The following is a 17,796-nucleotide window of genomic DNA, read 5'->3' on the forward strand; positions in this document are numbered from 1 at the left end:
CCACTACCATCAAATTTAATCTTCAATATTCTGTCTTTATCTGTTTAGCAGGACAGAAAGAATGTTGTTAACTCAGCATATTTTAACCAACAAATCATTAGAGTTTTATTAATATTTTGATTTGTATTTTTTTATATGTAAAATTGACAATGGAACTAATATTATATGATACAAAGTTTGAGATGCTACATCATAGAAAATAGTGTGTTGCCTGATACAAACATGTTAACGTACAAACTGTCAGCTGAAGTTACAGATAGACACTTGTGAATATGATTTTATGAATGATCGTGTCTGATCCAGTCTGTGATGTGTAAAGTGTGAAATCTGAAGCTGTGTGAACAGTTGACGTGACCCTCCCCACCCAGAATTTTAGCTAAAACACTTGACCATTTTCCTTTCTTTGGCCTTCAAAATTTTCTACCGCATGAAAACATATGGACTTCCGATTGTTTTCATGTTGTTTGCTCCATGAAATAGCAACAATGGGTATCTGCTCTATGATTTCTTGTCATTAGGTGTGTCATCCTTGTTAGTACACTTTTGTAAGATATGTGCTCTATCACTGTCAAATAAAATCTGTGCACAAACTGTATTTGTTTTTATTGTAGGTTTTTTGGAGAACTTTATATTAGTCGGGGTTTATCATGAATACTGAAACACCTCCGCTTGTAATGCAACCCTCTCACATTGTTACACAGAGGTTATGTCATACATTTCATCTAAGTAGGACAAAATATGAAATATTTCAAGATTTGTAATTAAGAAGGGGAAGAAAAAGGCACATAAGTGGAACATGTCACAGGTCACACCCGCCTGTCCTCATATCTATCTGCATCAATCACAATAAGTAAGAGTGGATGAAATTGATCAAGTGTAGCTTTGAAAGTTGTGGTTTGGAGGGATTATGGGACTAGATTATCAGTTCTTTCATAAAGGATGATGCAGTGTGTCCTGTGCTAAAGGAGATAGCAAAGGAAGCACTGATCTTATCATGATCACTCAGTTTGGAACCTTCCAAAGCAAAGGCTACTCAACTGAACCCAAAGTTTAAACAATCAAAGCTGACTACATTGCAAACATGATGGATGATGCATCTTTTTCACAAACATGTGTTCAGCCTACAGTTCCATCTAATATTTTAACAATGCTCCCTCGAGTTGGAAAAAAAGGAAAGGCATTTATTTTTAAATGGATAAACTTCCAGCTTTATCAAATATGGACATGAAATCCCAACAAGAGAACAACAATAATTCAAAAGGGAGAGGCAAGTTGAAAGAGGTTGGTCTGCTCTTTAATATTCTTTTAATGAATGATGAACCATTGTAAGTGCACTGAGTACATTACTCATCTTATAATCCTTTCAATATATCATTTGGCTAAACCACAGTTTTACTTGAATGTGTCCAACATATAGTGATCAATTTCTCTGTTTGTTTGTTCAACTACTCCAGTAAGGTGGGTAAGAGTTATAAGACAGGCAATGCCACCCTGGGAATTTCACCTAGAAAACATTCCCTACTTAAATATCATTAAAATTGGCAATTGCCACTTCCCAAAAGGCACTCAGGTTAATTTTACTTGATAAAGGAGACGTGTCCCATCCATAAATATACTTTATCAAAATACTCCTTTTGAAAACAAGTTAAAATAAACCATAAAAAATGCAAAAAAATACAGCTGCAGGTAGGTTAATAGAAAAGGAATGAAACATCTCAGATCACCCCAGAGCACACATGCATCACACCCTCAAGCACACAGTTGTGCAACCCAAACCTAGAGGTGCAACACAACACACAGCACACTGGAAGGAGACGCTGCCACCAGAAGGGCCTCTTCCACCATCAATGGGAGCTCTCAGCTTCTGAAAAGAAAAGACACTGTGCAATGCAAAGCGTTGGATGCAGTGGTGTAAAGCACGCCACCACTGGACTCTAGAGCAGTGGAGACGGATTCTCTGGAGTGATGAATCACACTTCTCCTTCTGGAAATCTGATGGACGAGTCTGGGTTTGGCGGTTTCCAGGAGAATGGTACTTGTCTGACTGCATTGTGCCAAGTGTAAAGTTTGGTGGAGGGGGATTATGGTGAGGGGTTGTTTTTCAGGAGTTGGGCTTGGCCCCTTAGTTTCAGTGAAAGGAATTCTGAATGTTTCAGCATACCAAGAGATTTTGGACAATTTCATTGCTCCTAACTCTGTGGAAACAGTTTGGGGATGGCTCCATCCTTTTCCAACATGACTGTGCACGAGTGCACAAAGCAAGATCTATAAAGACGTGGATAAACGAGTTTAGTGTGGAAAAACTTGAGTGGTCTGCACCTCAAACCGATAGAACACCTTTGGGATGAATTAGAGCAGAGACTGCAAGCAAGGCCTTCTCGTCCAACATCAGTGTCTGACCTCACAAATGCGCGTTTGGAAGAACGGTAAAAAATCCAAACACACCAGCCCACTAAACACACTCACAAACACAAAACGATGTTAAATATGCAATGACAGCTTCGAGAGCAAAACCTGCGGAAAGTGTGATTGTAACGTGATCAGCAGCGTTCCAAACAAAACTTAACCACAGGATGCTAAAAGCAGAACAGAACAACAATAAAGCCCAAAGTCTAACATAAAAGGTAAAATAAGAATGCAAAACACAGAAAAAGAGAGAGGCAGTGCAAAACAGCAGCACTGCTGCAGCCTGAACCACAGCCGTAGCAGCGGGATCAGTGGTTACATCCTGATTACACCGACGACCTCAAAACAGGCCTAAGATCCCTGGCATGAATGAAACAGCATGTTAGAAAAATAACCTGTGTAATTTGGAAGAGATTGATTTTATTCGATCTCACATACTGATCAAGCAGTGTCTCTCGACACCAAAACAGGCGATAGCGTGATGCTTATCAAACTGTATGCAGTATAAACCTGAGGCAAAGCACTTGTGTAATATCAACACGTCATCAAAGATGAACGAGAGGTAAGAAACAAACCTACCAGGAATGGTCCAGATGAGATCAACAGGAGCTAACCACTCCAACAGAACTGAACAGGGTACATTCTAATATATTCTGAATTCCCAGTTGTCATAGTCAGAGGAGTTATTAACAGATGATGCAAGGAGAACAGAGTCAGAACAGACAGGACACAGCAACCCTCCACTCAGCAACCAGCAGCATGCTGTAACACTGTACAGGTAGAATTAGAAGATTTGAATACTGGAAATTTGCTCTCTGGTTATGGATAATGTTTCTACTGTAAGACTCTTCTTTCTCACAGGGATCAATGAGACAATGGATTATAGAATAGCCATCTTCTCCTTTACGTTACTGTATTACTGTTTGATTTTCTCTCTCAATAGCGCTCTCATTTTGATCATTGTTCTAGATGAAAACCTACATGAACCTATGTACATTTTATTATGCAGCGTTTGCATGAATGCACTTTATGGCACCACAGGTTTTTACCCTAAATTCCTTTTAGATCTGCTGTCATTTTCTCAAGAAATCTCATATGAAGGGTGTCTCATACAAGCCTTTGTCATGTACTCATTTGCTTGTTGTGAACTGTCCATTCTAGCAGTTATGGCCTATGACAGATATCTTGCTATTTGTCATCCACTGCACTACCACTCCTCCATGTCTAAGAGGAGGCTCTCTCAGCTGGTGAGTTTCTCCTGGCTGACACCTTTCTGTATTTTCTCCATCAGCATTCTGCTAACATCCAGACTGGAGTTGTGTGGGTCAAAAATTAAGAAAATACTTTGTGTGAACTGGATAATTGTTCAGCTTGCGTGTTCTGACAGTGACACCATTTCAAATAATATTTTTTCATATATGACAATATTAATTTATTTGTGTCATGGCTTTTTCATATTTTGGACTTACATGCATCTTATTAAGACATGCGCGAGGTCCAAAGATGACAGGGTAAAGTTTATGCAGACGTGTGTGCCTCATTTAATCTCTCTGATCACTTTTATGGTTGTAATACTTTTTGAATTGATGTACATGAGATTCGGCTCCAAAGATTTACCTCAAAGCCTTCAAAACTTCATCGCCATAGAATTTCTCCTCTTTCCTCCGGTGATGAATCCACTCATCTATGGATTTAAGCTGACCAAAATACGAAACAGAATTTTAGGTCTATTTTTTGTTGGAAGACAATAACCACTACCATCAAATTTAATCTTCAATATTCTGTCTTTATCTGTTTAGCAGGACAGAAAGAATGTTGTTAACTCAGCATATTTTAACCAACAAATCATTAGAGTTTTATTAATATTTTGATTTGTATTTTTTTATATATAAAATTGACAATGGAACTAATATTATATGATACAAAGTTTGAGATGCTACATCATAGAAAATAGTTTGTTGCCTGATACAAACATGTTAACGTACAAACTGTTAGCTGAAGTTACAGATAGACACTTGTGAATATGATTTTATGAATGATCGTGTCTGATCCAGTCTGTGATGTGTAAAGTGTGAAATCTGAAGCTGTGTGAACAGTTGACGTGACCCTCCCCACCCAGAATTTTAGCTAAAACACTTGACCATTTTCCTTTCTTTGGCCTTCAAAATTTTCTACCGCATGAAAACATATGGACTTCCGATTGTTTTCATGTTGTTTGCTCCATGAAATAGCAACAATGGGTATCTGCTCTATGATTTCTTGTCATTAGGTGTGTCATCCTTGTTAGTACACTTTTGTAAGATATGTGCTCTATCACTGTCAAATAAAATCTGTGCACAAACTGTATTTGTTTTTATTGTAGGTTTTTTTGGAGAACTTTATATTAGCCGGGGTTTATCATGAATACTGAAACACCTCCGGTTGTAATGCAACCCTCTCACATTGTTACACAGAGGTTATGTCATACATTTCATCTAAGTAGGACAAAATATGAAATATTTCAAGATTTGTAATTAAGAAGGGGAAGAAAAAGGCACATAAGTGAAACATGTCCCAGGTCGCTCACCCGCCTGTCCTCATATCTATCTGCATCAATCACAATAAGTAAGAGTGGATGAAATTGATCAAGTGTAGCTTTGAAAGTTGTGGTTTGGAGGGATTTTGGGACTAGATTATCAGTTCTTTCATAAAGGATGATGCAGTGTGTCCTGTGCTAAAGGAGATAGCAAAGGAAGCACTGATCTTATCATGATCACTCAGTTTGGAACCTTCCAAAGCAAAGGCTACTCAACTGAACCCAAAGTTTAAACAATCAAAGCTGACTACATTGCAAACATGATGGATGATGCATCTTTTTCACAAACATGTGTTCAGCCTACAGTTCCATCTAATATTTTAACAATGCTCCCTCGAGTTGGAAAAAAAGGAAAGGCATTTATTTTTAAATGGATAAACTTCCAGCTTTATCAAATATGGACATGAAATCCCAACAAGAGAACAACAATAATTCAAAAGGGAGAGGCAAGTTGAAAGAGGTTGGTCTGCTCTTTAATATTCTTTTAATGAATGATGAACCATTGTAAGTGCACTGAGTACATTACTCATCTTATAATCCTTTCAATATATCATTTGGCTAAACCACAGTTTTACTTGAATGTGTCCAACATATAGTGATCAATTTCTCTGTTTGTTTGTTCAACTACTCCAGTAAGGTGGGTAAGAGTTATAAGACAGGCAATGCCACCCTGGGAATTTCACCTAGAAAACATTCCCTACTTAAATATCATTAAAATTGGCTATTGCCACTTCCCAAAAGGCACTCAGGTTAATTTTACTTGATAAAGGAGACGTGTCCCATCCATAAATATACTTTATCAAAATACTCCTTTTGAAAACAAGTTGAAATAAACCATAAAAAATGCAAAAAAAATACAGCTGCAGGTAGGTTAATAGAAAAGGAATGAAACATCTCAGATCACCCCACATCACACATGCATCACACCCTCAAGCACACAGTTGTGCAACCCAAACCTAGAGGTGCAACACAACACACAGCACACTGGAAGGAGATGCTGCCACCAGAAGGGCCTCTTCCACCATCAATGGGAGCTCTCAGCTTCTGAAAAGAAAAGACACTGTGCAATGCAAAGCGTCGGATGCAGTGGTGTAAAGCACGCCGCCACTGGACTCTAGAGCAGTGGAGACGGATTCTCTGGAGTGATGAATCACACTTCTCCTTCTGGAAATCTTATGGACGAGTCTGGGTTTGGCGGTTTCCAGGAGAATGGTACTTGTCTGACTGCATTGTGCCAAGTGTAAAGTTTGGTGGAGGGGGATTATGGTGAGGGGTTGTTTTTCAGGAGCTGGGCTTGGCCCCTTAGTTTCAGTGAAAGGAATTCTGAATGTTTCAGCATACCAAGAGATTTTGGACAATTTCATTGCTCCTAACTCTGTGGAAACAGTTTGGGGATGGCTCCATCCTTTTCCAACATGACTGTGCACGAGTGCACAAAGCAAGATCTATAAAGACGTGGATAAACGAGTTTAGTGTGGAAGAACTTGAGTGGTCTGCACCTCAAACCGATAGAACACCTTTGGGATGAATTAGAGCAGAGACTGCAAGCAAGGCCTTCTCGTCCAACATCAGTGTCTGACCTCACAAATGCGCGTTTGGAAGAATGGTCAAAAATCCAAACACACCAGCCCACTAAACACACTCACAAACACAAAACGATGTTAAATATGCAATGACAGCTTCGAGAGCAAAACCTGCGGAAAGTGCGATTGTGACGTGATCAGCAGCGTTCCAAACAAAACTTAACCACAGGATGCTAAAAGCAGAACAGAACAACAATAAAGCCCAAAGTCTAACATAAAAGGTAAAATAAGAGTGCAAAACACAGAAAAAGAGAGAGGCAGTGCAAAACAGCAGCACTGCTGCAGCCTGAACCACAGCCGTAGCAGCAGGATCAGTGGTTACATCCTGATTACACCGACGACCTCAAAACAGGCCTAAGATCCCTGGCATGAATGAAACAGCATGTTAGAAAAATAACCAGTGTAATTTGGAAGAGATTGATTTTATTCGATCTCACATACTGATCAAGCAGTGTCTCTCGACACCAAAACAGGCGATAGCGTGATGCTTATCAAACTGTATGCAGTATAAACCTGAGGCAAAGTACTTGTGTAATATCAACACGTCATCAAAGATGAACGAGAGGTAAGAAACAAACCTACCAGGAATGGTCCAGATGAGATCAACAGGAGCTAACCACTCCAACAGAACCGCTGCAAGAATTGAAACACAACGAAGGCTCATGCATGCAAAAGAAGGGGAAGTCACGTAACGGGGCACCGGAGGAGAGCTCAAAGCAAGAGAGACATTAACTGTCATACAGCATTTATACATTGCAGAGACCACTTAGGTAGTAGTTTCGGCAATCAATAGAAAACCGAAAATGCCTTTCCTGCAACATTATGCCCCCATGTAGCAACATCATTCCTCTACAATAGTAACCTCCCTCAGTCGGACAGCAGTGAGCCACACAAAAACTGTATGGGAAGAGCTCAAAGAACTTACAAATGTGAATTATTCTAAGATTTTTTTTAAACGAGAGATGTCACAAAGAACTGTAATACAACGAAAATGTACTTGTTATTCATGTAAATAGTTAATTGGTTTAATTTCTATCATGTCGGTGTTTAGAAAACTGTTTTGAATCATTAGTATTTTCTGGTTATAGGATCAGTGCAAACATTCTGAATTCCCAGCTGTCATAGTCAGAGGAGTTATTAACAGATGATGCAAGGAGAACAGAGTCAGAACAGACAAGAGAAAGAAACCCTCCACTCAGCAACCAGCAGCATGCTGTAACACTGTACAGGTAGAATTAGAAGATTTGATTGCTGAAAATTTGCTCTCTGGTTATGGATAATGTTTCTACTGTAAGACTCTTCTTTCTCACAGGGATCAATGAGACAATGGATTATAAAATAGCCATCTTCTCCTTTACGTTACTGTATTACTGTGTTATTTTCTCTCTCAATAGCGCTCTCATTTTGATCATTGTCCTAGATGAAAACCTACATGAACCTATGTACATTTTATTATGCAGCATTTGCATGAATGCACTTTATGGCACCACAGGTTTTTACCCTAAATTCCTTTTAGATCTGCTGTCGTTTTCTCAAGAAATCTCATATGAAGGGTGTCTCATACAAGCCTTTGTCATGTACTCATTTGGTTGTTGTGAACTGTCCATTCTAGCAGTTATGGCCTATGACAGATATCTGGCTATTTGTCATCCACTGCACTACCACTCCTCCATGTCTAAGAGGAGGCTCTCTCAGCTGGTGAGTTTCTCCTGGCTGACACCTTTCTGTATTTTCTCCATTAATATTTTCCTATCATTCAGACTAGAGATGTGTGGGTCAAAAATAGATAAACTACTTTGTGTGAACTGGATAATTGTTAAACTTGCATGCTCTGACAGTGTCACCATTTCAAATAATATTGTTTCATATGTGACAATATTAATTTATGTGTGTCATGGCTTTTTCATAATTTGGACTTACATGCATCTTATTAAGACATGTGCGAGGTCCAAAGATGACAGGGTAAAGTTTATGCAGACGTGTGTGCCTCATTTAATCTCTCTGATCACTTTTTCGATTGTAATACTGTTTGACTTGATGTACATGAGATTCGGCTCCAAAGATTTACCTCAAAGCCTTCAAAACTTCATCGCCATAGAATTTCTCCTCTTTCCTCCGGTGATGAATCCACTCATCTATGGATTTAAGCTGACCAAAATACGAAACAGAATTTTAGGTCTATTTTTTGTTGGAAGACAATAACCACTACCATCAAATTTAATCTTCAATATTCTGTCTTTATCTGTTTAGCAGGACAGAAAGAATGTTGTTAACTCAGCATATTTTAACCAACAAATCATTAGAGTTTTATTAATATTTTGATTTGTATTTTTTTATATATAAAATTGACAATGGAACTAATATTATATGATACAAAGTTTGAGATGCTACATCATAGAAAATAGTTTGTTGCCTGATACAAACATGTTAACGTACAAACTGTTAGCTGAAGTTACAGATAGACACTTGTGAATATGATTTTATGAATGATCGTGTCTGCTCCAGTCTGTGATGTGTAAAGTGTGAAATCTGAAGCTGTGTGAACAGTTGACGTGACCCTCCCCACCCAGAATTTTAGCTAAAACACTTGACCATTTTCCTTTCTTTGTCCTTCAAAATTTTCTACCGCATGAAAACATATGGACTTCCGATTGTTTTCATGTTGTTTGCTCCATGAAATAGCAACAATGAGTATCTGCTCTATGATTTCTTGTCATTAGGTGTGTCATCCTTGTTAGTACACTTTTGTAAGATATGTGCTCTATCACTGTCAAATAAAATCTGTGCACAAACTGTATTTGTTTTTATTGTAGGTTTTTTGGAGAACTTTATATTAGCCGGGGTTTATCATGAATACTGAAACACCTCCGGTTGTAATGCAACCCTCTCACATTGTTACACAGAGGTTATGTCATACATTTCATCTAAGTAGGACAAAATATGAAATATTTCAAGATTTGTAATTAAGAAGGGGAAGAAAAAGGCACATAAGTGGAACATGTCCCAGGTCGCTCACCCGCCTGTCCTCATATCTATCTGCATCAATCACAATAAGTAAGAGTGGATGAAATTGATCAAGTGTAGCTTTGAAAGTTGTGGTTTGGAGGGATTTTGGGACTAGATTATCAGTTCTTTCATAAAGGATGATGCAGTGTGTCCTGTGCTAAAGGAGATAGCAAAGGAAGCACTGATCTTATCATGATCACTCAGTTTGGAACCTTCCAAAGCAAAGGCTACTCAACTGAACCCAAAGTTTAAACAATCAAAGCTGTCTACATTGCAAACATGATGGATGATGCATCTTTTTCACAAACATGTGTTCAGCCTACAGTTCCATCTAATATTTTAACAATGCTCCCTCGAGTTGGAAAAAAAGGAAAGGCATTTATTTTTAAATGGATAAACTTCCAGCTTTATCAAATATGGACATGAAATCCCAACAAGAGAACAACAATAATTCAAAAGGGAGAGGCAAGTTGAAAGAGGTTGGTCTGCTCTTTAATATTCTTTTAATGAATGATGAACCATTGTAAGTGCACTGAGTACATTACTCATCTTATAATCCTTTCAATATATCATTTGGCTAAACCACAGTTTTACTTGAATGTGTCCAACATATAGTGATCAATTTCTCTGTTTGTTTGTTCAACTACTCCAGTAAGGTGGGTAAGAGTTATAAGACAGGCAATGCCACCCTGGGAATTTCACCTAGAAAACATTCCCTACTTAAATATCATTAAAATTGGCAATTGCCACTTCCCAAAAGGCACTCAGGTTAATTTTACTTGATTAAGGAGACGTGTCCCATCCATAAATATACTTTATCAAAATACTCCTTTTGAAAACAAGTTGAAATAAACCATAAAAAATGCAAAAAAAATACAGCTGCAGGTAGGTTAATAGAAAAGGAATGAAACATCTCAGATCACCCCAGAGCACACATGCATCACACCCTCAAGCACACAGTTGTGCAACCCAAACCTAGAGGTGCAACACAACACACAGCACACTGGAAGGAGACGCTGCCACCAGAAGGGCCTCTTCCACCATCAATGGGAGCTCTCAGCTTCTGAAAAGAAAAGACACTGTGCAATGCAAAGCGTTGGATGCAGTGGTGTAAAGCACGCCACCACTGGACTCTAGAGCAGTGGAGACGGATTCTCTGGAGTGATGAATCACACTTCTCCTTCTGGAAATCTGATGGACGAGTCTGGGTTTGGCGGTTTCCAGGAGAATGGTACTTGTCTGACTGCATTGTGCCAAGTGTAAAGTTTGGTGGAGGGGGATTATGGTGAGGGGTTGTTTTTCAGGAGTTGGGCTTGGCCCCTTAGTTTCAGTGAAAGGAATTCTGAATGTTTCAGCATACCAAGAGATTTTGGACAATTTCATTGCTCCTAACTCTGTGGAAACAGTTTGGGGATGGCTCCATCCTTTTCCAACATGACTGTGCACGAGTGCACAAAGCAAGATCTATAAAGACGTGGATAAACGAGTTTAGTGTGGAAAAACTTGAGTGGTCTGCACCTCAAACCGATAGAACACCTTTGGGATGAATTAGAGCAGAGACTGCAAGCAAGGCCTTCTCGTCCAACATCAGTGTCTGACCTCACAAATGCGCGTTTGGAAGAACGGTAAAAAATCCAAACACACCAGCCCACTAAACACACTCACAAACACAAAACGATGTTAAATATGCAATGACAGCTTCGAGAGCAAAACCTGCGGAAAGTGTGATTGTAACGTGATCAGCAGCGTTCCAAACAAAACTGGATGCTAAAAGCAGAACAGAACAACAATAAAGCCCAAAGTCTAACATAAAAGGTAAAATAAGAATGCAAAACACAGAAAAAGAGAGAGGCAGTGCAAAACAGCAGCACCGCTGCAGCCTGAACCACAGCCGTAGCAGCGGGATCAGTGGTTACATCCTGATTACACCGACGACCTCAAAACAGGCCTAAGATCCCTGGCATGAATGAAACAGCATGTTAGAAAAATAACCAGTGTAATTTGGAAGAGATTGATTTTATTCGATCTCACATACTGATGAAGCAGTGTCTCTCGACACCAAAACAGGCGATAGCGTGATGCTTATCAAACTGTATGCAGTATAAACCTGAGGCAAAGTACTTGTGTAATATCAACACGTCATCAAAGATGAACGAGAGGTAAGAAACAAACCTACCAGGAATGGTCCAGATGAGATCAACAGGAGCTAACCACTCCAACAGAACTGAACAGGGTACATTCTAATATATTCTGAATTCCCAGTTGTCATAGTCAGAGGACTTATTAACAGATGATGCAAGGAGAACAGAGTCAGAACAGACAGGACACAGCAACCCTCCACTCAGCAACCAGCAGCATGCTGTAACACTGTACAGGTAGAATTAGAAGATTTGAATACTGAAAATTTGCTCTCTGGTTATGGATAATGTTTCTACTGTAAGACTCTTCTTTCTCACAGGGATCAATGAGACAATGGATTATAGAATAGCCATCTTCTCCTTTACGTTACTGTATTACTGTTTGATTTTCTCTCTCAATAGCGCTCTCATTTTGATCATTGTTCTAGATGAAAACCTACATGAACCTATGTACATTTTATTATGCAGCGTTTGCATGAATGCACTTTATGGCACCACAGGTTTTTACCCTAAATTCCTTTTAGATCTGCTGTCGTTTTCTCAAGAAATCTCATATGAAGGGTGTCTCATACAAGCCTTTGTCATGTACTCATTTGCTTGTTGTGAACTGTCCATTCTAGCAGTTATGGCCTATGACAGATATCTGGCTATTTGTCATCCACTGCACTACCACTCCTCCATGTCTAAGAGGAGGCTCTCTCAGCTGGTGAGTTTCTCCTGGCTGACACCTTTCTGTATTTTCTCCATCAGCATTCTGCTAACATCCAGACTGGAGTTGTGTGGGTCAAAAATTAAGAAAATACTTTGTGTGAACTGGATAATTGTTCAGCTTGCGTGCTCTGACAGTGACACCATTTCAAATAATATTTTTTCATATATGACAATATTAATTTATTTGTGTCATGGCTTTTTCATATTTTGGACTTACATGCATCTTATTAAGACATGCGCGAGGTCCAAAGATGACAGGGTAAAGTTTATGCAGACGTGTGTGCCTCATTTAATCTCTCTGATCACTTTTATGGTTGTAATACTTTTTGAATTGATGTACATGAGATTCGGCTCCAAAGATTTACCTCAAAGCCTTCAAAACTTCATCGCCATAGAATTTCTCCTCTTTCCTCCGGTGATGAATCCACTCATCTATGGATTTAAGCTGACCAAAATACGAAACAGAATTTTAGGTCTATTTTTTGTTGGAAGACAATAACCACTACCATCAAATTTAATCTTCAATATTCTGTCTTTATCTGTTTAGCAGGACAGAAAGAATGTTGTTAACTCAGCATATTTTAACCAACAAATCATTAGAGTTTTATTAATATTTTGATTTGTATTTTTTTATATATAAAATTGACAATGGAACTAATATTATATGATACAAAGTTTGTGATGCTACATCATAGAAAATAGTATGTTGCCTGATACAAACATGTTAACGTACAAACTGTTAGCTGAAGTTACAGATAGACACTTGTGAATATGATTTTATGAATGATCGTGTCTGATCCAGTCTGTGATGTGTAAAGTGTGAAATCTGAAGCTGTGTGAACAGTTGACGTGACCCTCCCCACCCAGAATTTTAGCTAAAACACTTGACCATTTTCCTTTCTTTGGCCTTCAAAATTTTCTACCGCATGAAAACATATGGACTTCCGATTGTTTTCATGTTGTTTGCTCCATGAAATAGCAACAATGGGTATCTGCTCTATGATTTCTTGTCATTAGGTGTGTCATCCTTGTTAGTACACTTTTGTAAGATATGTGCTCTATCACTGTCAAATAAAATCTGTGCACAAACTGTATTTGTTTTTATTGTAGGTTTTTTTGGAGAACTTTATATTAGCCGGGGTTTATCATGAATACTGAAACACCTCCGGTTGTAATGCAACCCTCTCACATTGTTACACAGAGGTTATGTCATACATTTCATCTAAGTAGGACAAAATATGAAATATTTCAAGATTTGTAATTAAGAAGGGGAAGAAAAAGGCACATAAGTGAAACATGTCCCAGGTCGCTCACCCGCCTGTCCTCATATCTATCTGCATCAATCACAATAAGTAAGAGTGGATGAAATTGATCAAGTGTAGCTTTGAAAGTTGTGGTTTGGAGGGATTTTGGGACTAGATTATCAGTTCTTTCATAAAGGATGATGCAGTGTGTCCTGTGCTAAAGGAGATAGCAAAGGAAGCACTGATCTTATCATGATCACTCAGTTTGGAACCTTCCAAAGCAAAGGCTACTCAACTGAACCCAAAGTTTAAACAATCAAAGCTGACTACATTGCAAACATGATGGATGATGCATCTTTTTCACAAACATGTGTTCAGCCTACAGTTCCATCTAATATTTTAACAATGCTCCCTCGAGTTGGAAAAAAAGGAAAGGCATTTATTTTTAAATGGATAAACTTCCAGCTTTATCAAATATGGACATGAAATCCCAACAAGAGAACAACAATAATTCAAAAGGGAGAGGCAAGTTGAAAGAGGTTGGTCTGCTCTTTAATATTCTTTTAATGAATGATGAACCATTGTAAGTGCACTGAGTACATTACTCATCTTATAATCCTTTCAATATATCATTTGGCTAAACCACAGTTTTACTTGAATGTGTCCAACATATAGTGATCAATTTCTCTGTTTGTTTGTTCAACTACTCCAGTAAGGTGGGTAAGAGTTATAAGACAGGCAATGCCACCCTGGGAATTTCACCTAGAAAACATTCCCTACTTAAATATCATTAAAATTGGCAATTGCCACTTCCCAAAAGGCACTCAGGTTAATTTTACTTGATAAAGTAGACGTGTCCCATCCATAAATATACTTTATCAAAATACTCCTTTTGAAAACAAGTTAAAATAAACCATAAAAAATGCAAAAAAATACAGCTGCAGGTAGGTTAATAGAAAAGGAATGAAACATCTCGGATCACCCCACAGCACACATGCATCACACCCTCAAGCACACAGTTGTGCAACCCAAACCTAGAGGTGCAACACAACACACAGCACACTGGAAGGAGACGCTGCCACCAGAAGGGCCTCTTCCACCATCAATGGGAGCTCTCAGCTTCTGAAAAGAAAAGACACTGTGCAATGCAAAGCGTTGGATGCAGTGGTGTAAAGCACGCCACCACTGGACTCTAGAGCAGTGGAGACGGATTCTCTGGAGTGATGAATCACACTTCTCCTTCTGGAAATCTGATGGACGAGTCTGGGTTTGGCGGTTTCCAGGAGAATGGTACTTGTCTGACTGCATTGTGCCAAGTGTAAAGTTTGGTGGAGGGGGATTATGGTGAGGGGTTGTTTTTCAGGAGTTGGGCTTGGCCCCTTAGTTTCAGTGAAAGGAATTCTGAATGTTTCAGCATACCAAGAGATTTTGGACAATTTCATTGCTCCTAACTCTGTGGAAACAGTTTGGGGATGGCTCCATCCTTTTCCAACATGACTGTGCACGAGTGCACAAAGCAAGATCTATAAAGACGTGGATAAACGAGTTTAGTGTGGAAAAACTTGAGTGGTCTGCACCTCAAACCGATAGAACACCTTTGGGATGAATTAGAGCAGAGACTGCAAGCAAGGCCTTCTCGTCCAACATCAGTGTCTGACCTCACAAATGCGCGTTTGGAAGAATGGTCAAAAATCCAAACACACCAGCCCACTAAACACACTCACAAACACAAAACGATGTTAAATATGCAATGACAGCTTTGAGAGCAAAACCTGCGGAAAGTGCGATTGTAACGTGATCAGCAGCGTTCCAAACAAAACTTAACCACAGGATGCTAAAAGCAGAACAGAACAACAATAAAGCCCAAAGTCTAACATAAAAGGTAAAATAAGAATGCAAAACACAGAAAAAGAGAGAGGCAGTGCAAAACAGCAGCACTGCTGCAGCCTGAACCACAGCCGTAGCAGCGGGATCAGTGGTTACATCCTGATTACACCGACGACCTCAAAACAGGCCTAAGATCAGCATGTTAGAAAAATAACCAGTGTAATTTGGAAAAGATTGATTTTATTCGATCTCACATACTGATCAAGCAGTGTCTCTCGACACCAAAACAGGAGATAGCGTGATGCTTATCAAACTGTATGCAGTATAAACCTGAGGCAAAGCACTTGTGTAATATCAACACGTCATCAAAGATGAACGAGAGGTAAGAAACAAACCTACCAGGACTGGTCCAGATGAGATCAACAGGAGCTAACCACTCCAACAGAACTGAACAGGGTACATTCTAATATATTCTGAATTCCCAGCTGTCATAGTCAGAGGACTTATTAACAGATGAAGCAAGGAGAACAGAGTCAGAACAGACAGGACACAGCAACCCTCCACTCAGCAACCAGCAGCATGCTGTAACACTGTACAGGTAGAATTAGAAGATTTGAATACTGGAAATTTGCTCTCTGGTTATGGATAATGTTTCTACTGTAAGACTCTTCTTTCTCACAGGGATCAATGAGACAATGGATTATAAAATAGCCATCTTCTCCTTTACGTTACTGTATTACTGTGTTATTTTCTTTCTCAATAGCTCTCTCATTTTGATCATTGTCCTAGATGAAAACCTACATGAACCTATGTACATTTTATTATGCAGCGTTTGCATGAATGCACTTTATGGCACCACAGGTTTTTACCCTAAATTCCTTTTAGATCTGCTGTCGTTTTCTCAAGAAATCTCATATGAAGGGTGTCTCATACAAGCCTTTGTCATGTACTCATTTGCTTGTTGTGAACTGTCCATTCTAGCAGTTATGGCCTATGACAGATATCTGGCTATTTGTCATCCACTGCACTACCACTCCTCCATGTCTAAGAGGAGGCTCTCTCAGCTGGTGAGTTTCTCCTGGCTGACACCTTTCTGTATTTTCTCCATTAATATTTTCCTATCATCCAGACTAGAGATGTGTGGGTCAAAAATAGATAAACTACTTTGTGTGAACTGGATAATTGTTAAACTTGCATGCTCTGACAGTGTCACCATTTCAAATCATCTTTTTTCATATGTGACAATATTAATTTATGTGTCCCATGGCTTTTTCATATTTTGGACTTACATGCATCTTATTAAGACATGCGCGAGGTCCAAAGATGACAGGGTAAAGTTTATGCAGACGTGTGTGCCTCATTTAATCTCTCTGATCACTTTTATGGTTGTAATACTTTTTGAATTGATGTACATGAGATTCGGCTCCAAAGATTTACCTCAAAGCCTTCAAAACTTCATCGCCATAGAATTTCTCCTCTTTCCTCCGGTGATGAATCCACTCATCTATGGATTTAAGCTGACCAAAATACGAAACAGAATTTTAGGTCTATTTTTTGTTGGAATACAATGATCACTACCATCAAATTAAATCTTCAATATTCTTTCTTTATCTGTTTAGCAGGACAGAAAGAATGTTGTTAACTCAGTATATGTTAACCAAAAGAAAGTCATTTAAGTTTTCAATTGTATTTACACTATTTCTGGTTGTTTTTTTTTAACATGTAAAATTTACACAGTTCGTCCTGCAACATCATAGAAAAAATATTTGTCCTGATCCAAACATGTTAAAAAATAAACTTTCAGCTACAGTTTTGCACACACGCACACATATGTTTGAATAATGATTTTGTTTTTTTTTTTACTCAGAGGCACAGCCATCAGCAAAGCCGAAGCCCACGGAGCCAGTGTTTGCACCATAGTATGCATCCCCGTTGTAAATCTTCTATCTTTTTTTTTGTTCAAATTTTCATTGAAAGGGGGAATTAAAGAAAGAGGGAAAGTGAGGGGCAGGAACACCAGGAGCACCTGAAAAAGATGAATAAAAAAAAACACATATGAAAACTTAACAATGGTCGTTGAATATTTTTAAAGCCACAAAGTGACACGGCAACGGTATGCGAGTGAATCAGTGGGTGTGTGCGTATTTGTGTGTAAAATATAAGGCAAAAGCGTTACATAAATTGTGGTTAATAATGGGGGCAAGGGGGCGCCAGACATCCAGGGGGTGCCAGACACCCAGCATGAGCTGAGTGTGGGACCAAGAGCCCCATAAGCTCAAGGATCACACCTGAATAATGAGTTGGAC

The 17,796-nt window shown here is 38.9% G+C and overlaps 4 protein-coding genes across 4 annotated transcripts; all 4 read left to right on the plus strand.

The window, feature by feature from the left end:
• Positions 1-3,227: 3,227 nt before the first annotated feature.
• Positions 3,228-4,160, plus strand: LOC140319944 (olfactory receptor 52D1-like). The gene has a single exon (XM_072397712.1). It carries the CDS (start codon positions 3,228-3,230, stop codon positions 4,155-4,157), a length of 930 nt encoding a protein of 309 aa, XP_072253813.1. The 3' UTR covers positions 4,158-4,160.
• A 3,676-nt stretch (positions 4,161-7,836) lies between these two features.
• LOC140319945 (olfactory receptor 52D1-like) lies at positions 7,837-8,766 on the plus strand. The gene has a single exon (XM_072397713.1). It carries the CDS (start codon positions 7,837-7,839, stop codon positions 8,764-8,766), a length of 930 nt encoding a protein of 309 aa, XP_072253814.1.
• Positions 8,767-11,988: 3,222 nt separating this feature from the next.
• LOC140319946 (olfactory receptor 52D1-like) lies at positions 11,989-12,921 on the plus strand. Its single transcript, XM_072397714.1, has one exon. It carries the CDS (start codon positions 11,989-11,991, stop codon positions 12,916-12,918), a length of 930 nt encoding a protein of 309 aa, XP_072253815.1. The 3' UTR covers positions 12,919-12,921.
• Positions 12,922-16,131: 3,210 nt separating this feature from the next.
• LOC140319227 (olfactory receptor 52D1-like) lies at positions 16,132-17,061 on the plus strand. Its single transcript, XM_072396822.1, has one exon. It carries the CDS (start codon positions 16,132-16,134, stop codon positions 17,059-17,061), a length of 930 nt encoding a protein of 309 aa, XP_072252923.1.
• Positions 17,062-17,796: the final 735 nt, after the last annotated feature.

Source organism: Leuresthes tenuis, unplaced genomic scaffold (assembly GCF_036924035.1).
Source record: "Leuresthes tenuis unplaced genomic scaffold, fLeuTen1.0.hap1 SCAF_12, whole genome shotgun sequence".
NCBI lineage: Eukaryota > Metazoa > Chordata > Actinopteri > Atheriniformes > Atherinopsidae > Leuresthes > Leuresthes tenuis.